We start from the raw sequence: 15847 nt of genomic DNA, 5'->3' as shown, positions 1-15847 counted from the left end.
CCCGCGAGCCAATGGCCGGCCGCGCAGCAAGCCCCGCCCCGGGGGGGGAGGGAGGGAGGGGAGGATAGGCCGAGGCCGAGGCCGAGGCCGGCCCGAGGGAGCCCGCAGGGGACCCCCGCCCTCCCCCCCTCCTCCTCCCTCCTCAGGGCCTCGGAAGCAGCAGCAGCCGCCGCCGCCGCCGCCGCCGCCGCCGTGGGAGGGAAGGCAGGCAGGCGGGCAGGCAGGCAGGCGGGCAGGCGGGCAGGCGGGCAGGCGGGCAGGCGGGCAGGCGGGCGGGCGGATGCGGGGGAGGGAGGCAGGCGGCCCAGGTCCTGCGGGGCCCGCCCGGCCTCCCTCTCTGACGGAGGGGCGGCCTCACTGGGCTGCGCAGACTCAGTGGGCCCCCCAGGAGGGTCGGAGGGGAAGGGAGGTGAGCAGCGCGCCGCCACGGGGCTCCACGCGGGGCCCGGTCCTTTTCAACACGCTTCTCAACGATATATACGGGGGGGGGGGGGCAAGGGGGGCAAAGCCCCTTGTCTCCCGGAACACAACGGGGGCCAGAGCCTGGCAGTGGGAAGAGGGAGGGGAGGAATTGTCCAGTCTGTAAGGGCATGGGGTTGTCATGTGTGTTGTGTGGGAGGTTGTGGTGGCATGGTGGCAAATGAGGCCATGGGTGTGGAGATATGGGTGTCAAGAACCTGTGGTGTGGAATGTTCGTTGAGTGTGGGAGAGGACTGACCTTTGGGAATTGTGGCATAGTGGTTACAGATGAGCTTTCCAGAGCCATGTCCTCAGATATGTGAAGGGAAAATCAGACTGGAGACTCTTCTTAGGGGAAGATTACATGGCAACCAATTCCCCCCAGTTCTGCGTCATTTCCCTTCTTGTGTGAATTAGGCCACATTCACCGAAATGCCCGTCTGCCCTAATACACATGGGGTAGTCACAGTACACAGGTGTCCACCCTGTTCCTTCTGTCTCCCATATTTTCACTGTTGGTAAAATGTTATGTGCCCACATGCTTCTTTCATGGTTGCTCCTTAGAAGAACGGATTTTTGTACCCTCTTGCTTACTACCCAAAGGAGTCTCAAAGCCTTTTCCATTTGTCTCTCCACAATAGTCAACCTGTGAGGTATGTGGGGCTGTGAGAGGTCTGAGAGAACTGGGAATGGGCTGCAGTGACCCAGCAGGCCTCAGGTGTCTCAAAGCATTTTCCAATTGTCTTCCCCTTCTCTCCCCATAGCAGACTCCCCATGAGGGAGGTGGGGTAGCGAGCCTCACAGGGAAGCTGGCAACCCTAAAAGGAAGACTCTCTGTGCACAGCAGTCTTGACCTTAGTAAGGTTTTTAATACTGTTTTTTTATTTGCCAGTTACTATTTCAGTTACTATGTGTCTCCAGACATTTGCTTGTTCTCTATTTACAGTTTCAGGCTGTAAATATTTATTTAGATCTTCCTGCACTTTCCGAACTCGCAGGACTGACGCTGGTCTGCCTGTCTGCGCCCCAGAATACAAACAGTTGCTGGCAAGGGCTGGTCATAACCCATAGGCCAGGAGGGACACTCCTGCACCACTCCCTACCAACTGCAGGCAAAATGGCTCATTTGAAGGCTGGACTCTGAGGCATTCTATGATTTTGAAGTCCCACCTCCAAACATCCAGGAATATTTCCAACCCAGGGGTAGCCAACCTACAGGTGTGGCCTGGAGAGCTCCTGGAATTACAGCTCACCTGCAGAGTATAAAGATCAGCTCCCCAGGCAGAAAGGGCTACTTTGGACAGGGTTGTGGTAGAGAAGAAATATTTAAAGCTTCCCACACAGGTTGTTGTTGAATTGAAAGACTTGAGGCCCACTGCACAGGGTTGCTGTACAGATGAAACAGGAGACAAAAGAGCCAGCTTCCTCTGCAGAATAACGCTATGCAGTGGCCTCAACTCTGCAGAGAGTTGCAAAGAAGAATGACACATGGTTTGGCTGTGTCTAACTTCTGGGCAGAGCAGTATTTTAAGTGAGAAGGGGCTTTTCTGTGGCCTCCCTGTCAGCCAACTGTTTGGCAGAAGGGGATAGTCCCCCCCCCCTCAAAAGGAAGGCCCTCAGGCCTTGCTCTTGGAAACTCCTCCCTCCCTTCAGTCAGGGCCTGTCAGAGACTCCTTTGCAGCAGGCCTGAAGGGAGGGAGGGGGAGAGGGAGCACTCTGCAGCCTCCGGTTCTGAGGCCATTTGCAGTTGGACATGACAGTTATGACAGCCTTGGGGCAAAAAGGGCTGGCTCAGCCTGTCCAAGCCTCTGTTCTCATCCCCCTTGGCAGCCCTGCGGACCTCCTCTCCCTGCGGTGGTCAGGAGCAGACTGGCAGCCAGACTGGGCTGGGTGAATGGAATTTTGGTCTGTCCTGGTGAGGAGCCAATAGGAAGGCACTTTGCGTGCCTCCCCATTGGCTGCTTGGCCCTGGATGGACACTAGGAGGGCCCAATCAGGAGCCGCTTTGCGGCTCCTGATTGGGCCCTCTGAGTTTTTATCCTGGACAGGGCCCGCCCTAATTCCTTCCCATGGTGGAATGGGTGGAGGGACCAAACTGGGAGAACGAGCAACCCCCCCGGAAAAGTGGACAAATAGGAACGAGATACAAGTCAATAAGGAGAAGTGCAGAGTTCTACATCTGGGTCACAAAAATAAGCAGCAGGCATTCTGGATGGGAGAGACACTTCTGGGGAGCAGGGTGCTTGTGGACTGTAAGCTAGATCTGAGCAGACATTGCCTTGTGGCAGTAAAGATTTCAGTCTTGGCCTGTATCAACAGAGGCATCACCTTGAAACCACAAGATTTCATAGTTCCACTACATACCACATTAGTCAGACCCCACCTGGAGTACTGTATGCCAGCTCTGGAGGCCTCATTTTAAAAAGGACCTGGACAAACTTCAGAGGGTTCAGAGGAGATCAACAAGAATGATTCAGGGCCTGGGGACCAAGCCTTATGAGGAAAGGCTGAGGGACTTGGGAATGTTCAGCCTGGAGAAGAGGAGTTTGGGAGGGGACATAATTTCTCTCTTGAAGTATTAGAAAGGTTGTCTTCTCTCTTTAGTGTCTTGTAATATCTTGCATTTAATATGTAGTTTTTCCACTTGCCAAATGAATTTTGATACATTTATTTGTCATTGTTTAAATCAGGGTTTCCAAGCCAGCATTCCGGGGTACAGGTGTGTACAGTGAGAGCTCCTCAGATGTACTGTGGCATGGGGGATTCCAAGATGGTAGCTGTATGGAACCAGCAGCCACTACCACAGCCGTGCTACTTCTTCCCCTGTGGCTCGGATAAGTTGTCCTGGTGGGTCTTTTGTTGGGGTTATCTGAACAGCCCAGATATCGTTTGGAAAAGAAATAATATTCAAGGCAAAAATTAATTTTAATCATCACAGTTCTCCCCAATACAGGCAGAATAAACTTAAAAGAGTTTTGACAACTCTTTTAAAACGCCGGGAGAAGGCGGCGCGGCCCCCCCCCCACCGCGATCCATGGAGAGGCTTGTTGCGGCGCGGCGCCGAGAAGGCGGGAGGGCGGCGGCCGGGCACGGCAGCGATCTTCAGCCGCCCCCCAGCCATTGGAGCGGCCGGGAGAAGGCGGCGGGAGAAGGCCCCCCACCCCCCACCACGAGCCATGGAGAGGCTTCTTCCAGCGCGGCGCCGAGAAGGCGGGAGGGCGGCGGCCGGCCATGGCAGCGATGTTGAGCTGCCCCCCGGCCATTGGAACGGCCGGGAGAAGGCGGCGCGCCCCCCCCACCGCAAGCCATGGAGAGGCTTCTTGCGGCGAAAAGGCGGGACGGCGCAGCCCGGCGACAGCAGCAGTCTTCAGGCGGCTCCCGGCCGTCGGAGCAGCCGGGAGAAGGCGGCGCGGCCCCCCCCCCCACAACGACCCAGCGGCCGGGAGAAGGGACAGTTGGGCGGCTGTGCGGCTGGAAAGGAGCAGGGCCGCCGCGTCTGCGACGCGGCAGCCCTGCTCCTTCCCCCGCATCGACTTGGGCGGCTGTGCGGCTGGAAAGGAGCAGGGCCGCCGCGTCTGTGACGCGGCAGCCCTGCTCCTTCCCCCGCATCGACTCGGAGGCAATGGCAGCCAAGGAGGCAATGGGGAGGCGCACTTCGCGCACCTCCCCATTGCCTCCTTGGTCCAGGATTGACACTCGGAGGAGCGAACTCCTCCGAGTTTTTATCCCGGACCGAGCCCGCCCTAACTCCTCCCCAACAGCCCTTAGCGTTTTATTTAGTCCGTGGCGCAGCCCGCGGCGCCACGGGCGGTTTAAAGATACTTGACCTTTTCAGTTTTAAAACTAGTTTTTCCCACTCAGTTTTGTTTAGTCTTGTATATTCAGAGTTTTAGTTAACATCTTTGTTTTTGATTTGTTTTTTAAAGCCTGCAACTGGACCAAATTATTTTAACTGTGTCATTAATATCTCTGTTCCTTCCAAAAGATCTTCTGGAACCCAAACCATCCACAAAGGCTCTCAATTTATAAGTTGATTTTCTATTTATTTACACCTCCAATGCTGTCTTGTCTAATACTTTTATTCAACATTTCTAAAGCCAAAATAAATAAAAGAGGTCACAGTAGACAAACTTGTCTTGATCCTTTTTGAATCTTGCATGATTTGGTTAACTCTCCATTTACAATTAGTCCTGCTATCTGTGAAGAATGAATTGATTCTACCCATCTTAGCAAATTCTCTCCAAAGATCATGTTTTTCAGACAAACAATAAAAATCAATTAAGGTTGTCTAATTCTGATAAAAATAAAATGGCTACTTTGAGGTTCCCCATTGAGTGCACTGGGAGGCTGAAATGTTCTCCTACATGTTTCTCAGTTTTGTCAAATTATTACAACAGTCAGGAGGACTTAACAGAGATATCAGTTTCTTATCTTATTACACACGTTAAGTCAATTCTTGTCCAGTAATGAGAATTACACTTTGTTGGTTTTGAAGGATTCAACAGACTCAATGCCCCCTCCAAGGTGTAAATCTCCTGAAGATTCCACTCCCAAAGGTGGTGACACTGGCGTTGACTACGGCCCAGGCCCTTTCAGCCTTGGCCTCGGTCTGGTGGAATGCTCAGTAATAAAAATTCTGGACCCTTCAGACACATCCTTCATTAACTGGCACTGGCGTTATATTTTAAACATTTGCTTTGTTTGTTTGCTGTCTTCTGGAATCCAGACTGGAGGAAAAGATCCATACAGACATTTTAAATAAATGCATTTATTTATTATATTTTTTCCCGCCACTCCCATGGAGGATCGTGGCGGCTAACAATAAGCATAAAACCCCCAATAAAACCCATAAAAACAATTTAAAACAATCTAAAACCCAGTTAATCAACCATAAATCATCCCATACTCTGCGGCAAAGCAACCCAGTTCTATCCACTTAGACCCTGGGGACGACAGAGGGGCTGATCTTTCTTCTTTAATCTGCCTCAATGCGGTGGGGGAGATCTTCCATGACTAATAGTAGAAGGACAATGCCAGCACACACACCTGCTAGACAACTCCAGCAGAACTAGAAGTGTGAAGGGATATGTTTGTGTGGGAGGGAGGGAAGGAAATGGATTGCAGGGTGGGGATTTTTCCTGCTCCTTTCCCAAGTTTTATAACAGCAGAAAACAAGTGCCTCATTTTGAAATGAAGTGCTTTTAAAGACAGGGTTTTACACATTCAGGGGTTGTAATTGGGCTATAATTACCTCTTTTAATTAGTCATATGTAATGTTTTCTGTATAGTGTCTTCAGTTCCATGAAAACCACACTGAGCCTTCGGGGAGGGCGGTATATAAATGGGAAAAATAAATAATGATAATTTGATATTGCACGATCACAGTCACTTGATAGTAGATTGGCTACTCTACTCAGAATAGTCAAGTTGTGAATTATTGAAAGTGATGATGATCAAAAGCCAATGATCTATGGATGCAGCCAGGGTGTTATTACAGCTGCTGCTGCTTTGATGATTACTATTGTTTTCAGTGGGACTGCAGGTGGATCACAAGATAAAGCTTTTCTGTCAGTAAGTGGATTAAAAACATTACTGCTCATATTTGACTGTTCTTTGATACAGGCATGCCTTCATGCTGGTGTGCCTTAATGCTTTACGCTCTGGAGTTCTGCAAGGGAGGTATCTTAAGAGACCATCCTGTAGTAGAATCTGTGACAGGGGCACAGGTAGTAAAGGTATCATATGACTGTTGAATGTAATTCCTCCTTTGAGCCTAGAAGTCCTTTAATTGCTCCGAAATGAAGATTATATAGAGATATTACCTCTTTTGTTAGAATAGCAGACCTCTTTTAGATGCAAAATGTCATACATTTGTGATGGATTTTTGTGCATGTTCAGGAATGGTTGACTTCTTTATATTTTAGTAATCTGCTTAGAACTCATGTGGGTAGCTGTGTTGGTCTAAAGTAGCACAACAAAAATAGAATCCTTAGTCTGAGGAAGAGGGCCTGCACTCGGAAGCTCCCGCCTTGAATAAATCCTTGTTGGTCTTAAAGGTACCACTGGACTCTATTTTTGTTGTGCTTAGAATTCAGTTTCAGTCAGTCACCTTTATTGGAATTGGTCATTAAGAAAACGTCATAATTTAAAAAGCAGTATGAGGAAAAGGGAGGAGATTGGAAAATATAATTATGTTTGAAAGTAATAGCAAATATTCCTGGGTTGAGGTTATAGAATGGGAAGAAACCAGCAGCAAGACAATCAGAGCCAGAAAGATCTTACATCCCTAATAAAAGTTACCTCTAAGCCCCTTCTTTGCCTCGTTTACAAGAATGCTGGCCTAAACTAATCTGTTTTGTACATTTTGCATATAGATTATATGTGGGCTTTCCAGACAGTCTCGGACAAATAGTTCAAGAAGGTAGGTGCCACCGTAAAGTGTGCTGTTCGTAAGGCTGCTCACATGAGCAGAGTTTTCACAGGACCATGGAACAGGAGATGTTGTCCTGCAGGTATGGGATTAAAGATGGTCTGCAGTGTTTTGGCAGCATGGTCCACCAGGGTGCAATTTGCTGAACATTACAGTCTTATTTTAATGAAGAACAATTTGATGTAACTGACAAGCGTCAGATGCAATCTGTCACCGGTATAGAACACATCCCTGTGAGATCAGGCAGGTAGGAGTGGAGTACAAAAGGCTGGGATAAGCCACCTGGCCACTTGGTGGCAGCACTGCATAAAGAAATTTTGTTTTCATGGAGAGGAGAGGTTACAGGTGGCCTTGGACCAATCAGACAAAAGAATGTCTGAAAATGTGGTTTGTTTCTGTCCCAAGTGATTGCTATTTTAAAGGTTGCTATTCCTTACCCCTGTTTATAGGGAAGGGGTTAATTTTGGTAATCCATAAAAAGGTAAAAGTATCCTCCTACCTCTTCCACTATTAAAATTTTTATAGAAGAAGGAGGAGAGTTGGTTCTTATATGCCGCTTTCTCCTACCCGAAGGAGGCTCAAAGCGGCTTACAGTCGCCTTCCCATTCCTCTCCCCACAACAGACACCCTGTGGGGTGGGTGAGGCTGAGAGAGCCCTGATATCACTGCCCGGTCAGAAAAGTTTTATCAGTGCCGTGGCGAGCCCAAGGTCACCCAGCTGGTTGCATGTGGGGGAGCACAGAATTGAACCTGGCATGGCAGATTAGAAATCCACACTCCTAACCACTACATCAAACTGGCTCTGGCTACTGCAATTCTATACAGTTGCTCTAGTCTAGGCATTCCCAAAGTGGGTGGTAGTGGACAGTGGAAGGATCCAGGGGGCAGTGAGTAGTTTTGGGGCAATAAGGCAACAACAGTTTGACTTCCTGCTGCGGTTGCATTTTCCTAGCAAGAGATGTTCAAGGTTGCTTACCTTTGGGTAGTAGCAACCCTGGACTTCCTTGATGGTCTCCCATCCAGTGCTTCCTTAAGAATCACAGAATAGAATCATAGTAGAAGGTACCTCCTGGGTCATCTAGTCCAACCCCCTGCACTGTGCAGGACGCCTAAAACCCTATTGCTCATCCACTCTAACCTGCCACCCCATGGAACCTTCACAGAATCAGCCTCTCCATCGGGTGGCGATCCAGGCCCTGTTTAAAAATTTCCAAAGATGGAGAACCCACCACCTCCTGAGGAAGCCTGTTCCACTGAGAAACCACTCTGTCAGGAACTTCTTCCGGATGTTTAGATGGAATTTCTTTTACATTAATTTCATCCCATTGGTTCTGGTCCATCCCTCTGTGGCAAGAGAGAACAACTCTGCTCCATCCTCTGCATGGCAGCCTTTTAAATACTTGCTCCCCCTCCCAGCTTAGTATCTTCTGCAAATTTAGCAAGTACCCCCTCTAATCCCTCATCCAAATCCTTTATAAATATGTTGGACAACACAGGCCCCAGGACAGATCCCTGGGGTACTCCACTTGTCACGCTTCTCCAAGAGGCTGCTGAATCATTTTGGGTATATCTGTCAACCAGTTATCAATCCACCTGACTGAATTAGGATCCATACCGCATTTTACCAACTTGTCAATAAGAATATTACGTCGAACCTTATCAAAAGCTTTACAGAAATCCAGATAAACCATGTCCACAGAGAAAGTCACTTTCATGAAAGAAGAGAAAAAATTAGGATCCATACGACAGCTTCAGATAGTGAGCTGGATGGGATAATTTTCCCACTGAGCTCCTTCCCCTCCTCAGACTGTACCCTTCGCAGGCTCCACTCCAAGATGGCCAGGAAGGTCTTAACTTAGGTTTGGCAACCCTTCCCAAAAAATCTCCATCTTTGGGAGCCTGGAAAAGCCACCTCCTGCTTGCTCCTGTCTTGCCTCTCTATTTCTCTGCCGGTCTTTCTCTCCAGTGAGGATGCAAAGTAGCTTTTACAAATGACTTGTACAAAGAACTTATATATTTTTCCAGACTAAAATATGGCCACAGTACAGCCAACTCCCCCAAAAGTGTAGGCATTGCAGTGTGTTTTGGATTTGCTGTAGTCCTGGCACTGAGAGTGCATGTTTGTACATGGGGGGGGGGGTCACTAGGGCTATGGTCAGGGAGCCAAGGGGGTAGCAGCCCCAAGTAGTTTGAGAACCACTGCTGTTGTGTAAATGCATTAAAATAAATGGGCTTAGACCGGAATAAGGCTGAACAGAAATAAACTTTGCTGCTGCCCTCAACCCAATGCCCTCTGCATTTTTCTCTCACACCTGCAGCTCTGCCCCATTAGTTCTTGGAACCATCATCACAGGTAGGACTCTAAAGAGATTGGGAGGTATTTGAAAAAGAGGGACTGACCATTAACCCTTCAAACTCAGCTACAGAATGTTCCTTCTCCAAAATGTTTCATCTGGTACAAAATAACTGAAATCTGGTCAGAAAAGTTTTATTTGCAAAGAAAATACTGGCAATTTATGTAAACTTACATCTCCGTTTATATACATTATGTATATTTTATATACAAGTCATATTGTGAATCAGATGCTGACCAGCAGGCAGCATCTGCACACCCCTATCTTTCTCACATCCCCACAAGGTGGGCTGTCTGTCCTTTGCCTGCAGCCTGTTGCTCAGGAGCTTGTTCCAAATAATGTATGAAATTAACTACCAGAACTGTGAAAAGCAGGAAGCAATGTTGAAAAGTTTGTGGAAGTAATCAGCTCTGCAAACAAATTATGTGTGCTCAGGCAGGCAGAACATGCAGCCGCCAGTGCTGTGAACGCCCCTTGTGCTTCTCCAGTATGCTGGGATGAGATTCAGTTTGTAATTCTCAGTGCAACTTGCAACTTCAGTGGACTTGTATAGTCTTCGAAGAATCTTCTAGAAGTATCTAGAATTGGCCATTTTGCCATCATCACCTTTGAAGCATGACAGATATACAAATGGTAGTGAAGCCCTCAATATTATACCAGTTTACATTTCTACATGAAAGCATCTCAGCAGAGGCATCTGATTCTGGCATCTTTTCTGGTCTGCCAGTTTCACAGTCAGCAAGTGATGACCATCCATCACGCGCATTCCCATGTCTTCTGATCCTGTAGTGCCTCTAACTGTTCAACACAGTGAGGACCCACTGCAGATGAAACACCTATTTTTCCATCTTTGATCCAGAAACGTGTAAAGGTAGATATAGGGATTGTTGGAAGAGCCAGCAGATTCTGGACCAGACTGCTGGAGCTGTTGAGGAGAGGGGGAAATGTTCCTGAAGACAGGCGTAGCCTGGGACAGGCCTAAGCATGTGATGTTGTTTCTGCCTGCATGAGTCATCGATGAGAAAAACAACTCTTCCCAACTCCCTCAAAATGCTTACTGTCCCTACACAGCGCCTGCCCCATGGGAGTTGTCCTTAAAACCACTGCCCCTTCCGCCAGGTGGGCTTTACCAGGCCCCAGTGGTTCCACCCGGGTTCCTTCTGTGAGGATGCTCATCGGCCCCTGAGGACACAGGCTTCACCATGCGAGAAAGCCTCTTGGGTGCAGCCCAGCAACCATATAAATGATTATTGGGTAGCAAGGTTTGAAATCTCTTATGGGTATTTATTCCTTTATCTGGGCTGAAATGTGGTCTTCGCAGTGGTTCATATAGAAGAAAGTTAATATCTACATCCCAACAGATGACTTTGATTTGGTACTTGCTCTCCAGGGGCTATGATTTTATTATCTTTCTTGATGATGATCTGGGGAGCTCGTATCACCTTTTCACTCTACCAAGTATTTTCTGGGAAAGTAGTACATCTCCACAGATCAGCATATGCAAATAAGGGGCACACATGGCTCTCCGTGGACGTGTGGTTCAGCTCACCAACTGAGAAGTGACAATTGAGGGCTGCGTTGTCTGAATGCAAAGGTGGCAAAACAGCATTTTGAATGCTATATTCAAAATGGGTTGCTCTCAAAAAGAGACACCCAGGGCCCCTGAAGACAGGGGGAAAATACTAAAAAGCCTTAAAACGTAGCATTTGCCAGTGGAATCAGAGGCCTTCTGCGTCAGGCTTTTTAAAGAGATTGCGGCTGTTCTCAGAATCCTCCTCACCTTTATCCAGCGGGGCTTCCGCTTGTTCCCTAAAGAACACTGAGCTGGCCAGGACAAAGTTGCTTCTTCAACTTTAGCTCACTCAAATGAAATCAGCTGTTAAATGGAAAAGCAGCTCTTAGGAAGAAGGGCCCCCATGGGACACCTCAGCACCTGCGGCAAGAGCCCCCATTTCCACTGCCTCCTCGTAGTCACTTGGTGAACCTCGCTGTTGCTCTTACAACATTCATCATGGCTGCTGCCTGCTTACATAGTCTGATTACAACAAAGGATCGGATTCGCCATTGGGGTCACATAGTTTGTTCAGCTAAGTGGAGAACCACAAACCTACAAAGTCCCTTGATTCCTTGGTGTGCACAAGTGCCCCCCTCAGGTATCTTCCTCCTCCCTCTCCTGCCTCAGATGCTCTCAGTAGTGTCATGTCCAAGCAGGATACAATCCCTTTGCACGGGAGCCATGAAGCAGGTGTCAGGGCTGCCGTGTCTGAAATGTTGGGGGAAGGTCCGAGGCTTGCCTTCTCCCTTCCGTCAGCCTGTGTCCTCTCGCTGCATTTGCATCACGGAGTAAATTGCTCCACCATCCTTTCTTTCTCTGGCTGGGATCCCAGGAATAGGCCGCACTGTGCAGCACAGTACCGGGAGACTCTTCCTTCATCGTGTGCCATGGTCCTTTAGGACGCTGGTGCATCTCCAAGCCGTATGGCTCCGAAGAAGGTGGTGTGCCTGCTCATGTTGATGGAGATGTCTGCGTGGACCATTTTCACGGCAATCTTCTGCCTGGCTCTGAGGAGGCAGACTCCAGCTGTGTAGCAGGTGTTGAAGTTAGTCTTCCCGGTCTCAATGCTTCGAGTACACTGCAGGAAGGGCTTCTCGTCCACCACTACCTCATAGCTTGCAAAATCTGTGAAGTTTATGTAATATACCTAGTAAGCAGAAAAACGGCAGCATTAGAAAGAAGCAAGTGCAAGTCTACTGGTCACGGACCCTTGGTGGACTGGCAAAAAACAAATGCTGAGTCACATCTATTGCTACTTGGGAAAGACGCTTTGACTCGGGGGGCTGCAGGGCCCAACAGCTGAGAAAATGTGGGAAAGTTCGTTGCTAATAACAGACTGTCACATTACAGTGACAGATAGGTGACCTGGGTATGAGATCCTGGCAAGGGGCTGTGTGTAAATGAATAACTGTTGGCTGCTGAAAGCCAGCGAGGTATAGTGGTTAGGAAAGCCAACTTCTAATCTGGCTAGCTGGGTTTGATTCCCCACTCCTCCTCCACATGCATCCAGCTGGGTGACTTTGGGCCAGTCACAGCACTGATACAAGCTGTTCTGACCGAGAAGGAATCTCAGAGCTCTCTTTCTAATCATATCTACCTCACAGGGTGTCTGTTGTGGGAAGAGGAAAAGGAAGACGACTGTAAGCCGCTTGGAGACTCCTTCAGGTAGAGAAAAGCGGCATATAAGAACCAACTCTTCTTCTGGTATGGAATGCACTGGATGCCTCTGCTGTAGCTCTTGCTTTCATCTCTTACCCTATGGTAGGGAGAACTTCTTTACCCAAAAGCAAATTACCATTCTGCAGGAACACTGCAGTTGTTTTTAAATGGAGGCATCTGTCTGTGCAGCATGACAGACATTAGCTAATTTAGAAGACAAATACCTGGCAACACACCCCTGTAGGCAGTGACAAGATACAACCATGAACAGCTTATCAGCTGATGGAACACACCCAAGTGTTCGCAGGGGCTGTGATCAAAAGTGACACTCCACATCTTCACTCCAAGGGTAAGCAGCTCAAAGGCAAGAGGGGATACTAAAGGTATGGTAAATTCTCTGAGTCCATTTTCTTTGGAAATCTGATCAAGGATGCTACATCCACAGTGGACAATTTGTTTCCCTTTTTCCATATTCCCTCTCCCACCCTGCTGCCCTGAAACATAAAATATTCATTTAATCATGCACACTGCTCTTGTCTTTGTTGCTCTCAAGGCACCTTTTGTTTCCCAAACATCTTTCCATTTTGCATACAGGAAAAGGAGTTAGGCCTAAGACCGTACTCACTTCTACCTGACTATAGACGAAGTAGGTGCCGTCCACAAGTACCTCCAGCTCTCCACTGCGGGCATGCAGTTTAAATACTCTGGGGTTCATGGTGATGCGGGACCAATCATTCAGCACTCCACCTGAAAGATCTCAGTATGAGAAAACGGCAGTCACTCAGTACCCGTTAGAATGGAAAACGCAGTAGCAGCATAAACACAAATTAATAAAAAGATCTTAATGTGTGAATGTTTAAAATCTGGAGACTGCAGCCATGGACAGAGAAGGCAGATATTTCTACAAACACAGAAAACCCTAGCTTTGCAGAAAAAAAAATCTGAAATCTAAAAAACAGAACAAATACACCCCAACCCAAACTCATGGTGTGTGTGTATTTAAATCCCCACTGATGCTTTACGAAACCAGTGGCTGTGTGCCAGTTTCTGGGTGACCCCAATGACCGTGCGGCCTTTACGCTTTGGTTTCTCTCTAAAAGATGGGGCGAGCCCTTGATAAGGCTGTTTTGGCCTTGGGAGGAATACTCCATGGGCCAGGGCCAGGGGAAACAACTTGGATGGCTCAACAAGTTGAGAAATCCTGGTTCCTCCATTTCCCCTAAAAAACTAATCAGATTTTTGACGTCCTTTTCCACTTTTTTTTCAGTATTTTTCTCTGGTTTTGTTAATATTTTGCAAAAGGCAGTTTTTGGAGATGGATGGACTGTGAATGAAAAACAGATTACTTATATGGCATTACATAGTAAGTCCTTGAGGTTTCCCTACCCCGCAAGTGGGCCTGGCCCAGTGACTGACCCCACACAACTGCTTCAAGGGGGAGTGAGAGGGAAAGCTTAAGACAGGGGCAGACAGGTTATCAACTCACCATTAGGAATTCCATGGAGATTTGGAGACTGGAGAGGATGTGCCTCAGAAGGATATGATGCCATAGACACTACTCTCCAAAGCAGCCATTTCCTCCCTGAGAACTAGGGTTGCCAGCCTCCAAAACTACAACTGATCTCCCAGCTAAAGAGCTCAGGTCCTCTTAGGTTTTTGGAATGATACCAGTCTGCCCCCCAAAGCAGCCTTTTTCTCCAAGGGAATTGATTTGGGTCACTGATTCCCTGAATTCTGTATGTTCTTCCTAGCACAGGAACTGGCATCCTCCCCCCCCCCCCATAATGTTGCAGGACAAGGGGAGAATAGGGTGGAGGGCTGCAGAGAGATAGCCGCTTTAAAAGGGAGGATAGTAGCTGGTAACCCCCCCCCCCCAGCGCTAGCTGCAGGATCGGGGAGAGAGGGGTGGCAGAAACAGCAATGGCAAAGGCTGCTTTAAAAGCGGGCTGGGCGCACCAGCTCCCATGGGTGGCTACTGGGAGGAACGCCCCCCCCCCCAGGGCTAATCAATCCTTTTCATATTTGTAAGACTAGCTAGTCTTGGTTTGGGCTTCCTGTTTGGTTGGAGTTCTGTAACCTTTTCAGTCTTTTTAAACAAAATAAACAATTTTAGCTGAAATTTGTAGCTTATTTTTCTCTAATTTTGGACAATGGAATTTAATATGTCCCTCTTTTTGACAATTAAAACCCACTGTTTAGCTTGGGAATGTTTTCCCTTGCAGAGCTGATTTTGGTTAGTTTCTTCTAAGGTGCTCCAAACTTTATTTTTCTTGGTGGGGGGAGGGGATTAGAAAAGAGATCTTCCCAACTTCCCTTCTACTTAATTTAATAAAGTAGTGGCTTCACAATATACTGTTTATAATGTTTGATCTCTCAGGTACTATCTCAACTTTGTAGGACCTTGCCTATAAAACTGTCCTAGACTGCTCCAGGTCTTCACTTTGCTCCTCTCGGCCCCTCTGGTTGTCTCTATCCAAATAACAACATCGCTTTGCATATTTTTCACTTTGTCTTTGTCTAATTTCTGTAAAAGCTTTCCTGTTTTTCCATCCCTTACTCTCACTCTTTTGTCTCCTCATCCCTCATATCCAAGCACACTTAACTTAATCCTCTGGAATACTGCGGGCACAAGCCTTTCTGTCCCCAACTGGCACCCCAAAGTTTCTATGACTTTAGTCAAAGCTAAAGAAAAATGCTACCGCAACACATACACCCCCTTTCTGATAACAAGGACATTTCTCTTGTTCTACTGGGGAACAGTTTCTACTTCTGTGTGGAGGAGGAGGGGGCAGTTCTGCCCTTAACTGTACTTTCTTCATGTTCATAGCATACATTTATTTTTCATAACAAATTCAGAGTCCAGTGGCATCTTCAAGGTCTTAATGGTGCCCTGTACACTCAATTTGTTCTGCTGCTTCAGAACACTTGAATTTCTTTTTCATGTTTTCTTTCAGCTTCCCTCTCTTTCTCCAGCTCTGCTATCTTAGCTTTTCCCTTTCTGCCTCAATCATGGTTTTTTCTCGCTCGGTTTCTATTTTAGACAATTCAAATCTCATTCTCATAATTTCCACCTCCTGCTTAGGATCCTCCCCAGCTGTAGTTTCTTTCTTTTCCTGACAGTTCCCATGTGCCTCTCTGGGTCTGCTCTGCGGTGCCATTTCTGACAGAAATTCCGAGGTGATTCCTCCCAAATGTATAAAATATTTTCTTATTTCAGTTTGTGTTTGTGAAGGGACAAACTAGCTTTGGGTTTTATTTTTGTATCATGACTCACTGGGCCCAGTGTTGGCAGCAATCTCCAGATGATTTGATACTACATAACTCAACCAAGGCCTGGGGGCTGGGTCCTAATTCACAGGTGCTCCCCCAAAGACACCTGCACTGTGTAGT

General features: G+C 47.7%; 1 protein-coding gene and 1 long non-coding RNA gene across 4 annotated transcripts in view; one reads left to right on the top strand and one right to left on the bottom strand.

Annotated features, from left to right (window-relative positions):
* Positions 1-523: 523 nt before the first annotated feature.
* Positions 524-5666, top strand: LOC143823207 (uncharacterized). 3 transcript variants are annotated; one of them, XR_013226411.1, is made up of 4 exons: positions 528-1112; positions 1224-1317; positions 3150-3306; positions 3413-5666. It is a non-coding gene; the product is annotated as an uncharacterized LOC143823207 (long non-coding RNA). The 3 variants fall into 3 exon arrangements; XR_013226410.1 differs by having other exon boundaries at positions 524-1317; positions 3398-5666; XR_013226409.1 differs by having other exon boundaries at positions 535-1317.
* A 3695-nt stretch (positions 5667-9361) lies between these two features.
* EDA (ectodysplasin A) overlaps positions 9362-15847 on the bottom strand; it is a 125732-nt gene continuing 119246 nt past the window's right edge. The window contains exons 8-9 of the mRNA XM_077307545.1: positions 13083-13204; positions 9362-11945 (exon numbers count right to left, since the gene is read on the bottom strand). Of these exons, the coding sequence (XP_077163660.1) occupies positions 11694-11945; positions 13083-13204 (374 nt within the window). The 3' untranslated portion in view covers positions 9362-11693. The remainder of the gene's footprint in view (positions 11946-13082; positions 13205-15847) is intronic.

The sequence above is a fragment of the Paroedura picta genome, chromosome 13 (assembly GCF_049243985.1).
Source record: "Paroedura picta isolate Pp20150507F chromosome 13, Ppicta_v3.0, whole genome shotgun sequence".
In the NCBI taxonomy this organism is placed as follows: domain Eukaryota; kingdom Metazoa; phylum Chordata; class Lepidosauria; order Squamata; family Gekkonidae; genus Paroedura; species Paroedura picta.
This window is presented reverse-complemented; position numbering and strand designations above follow the sequence as displayed.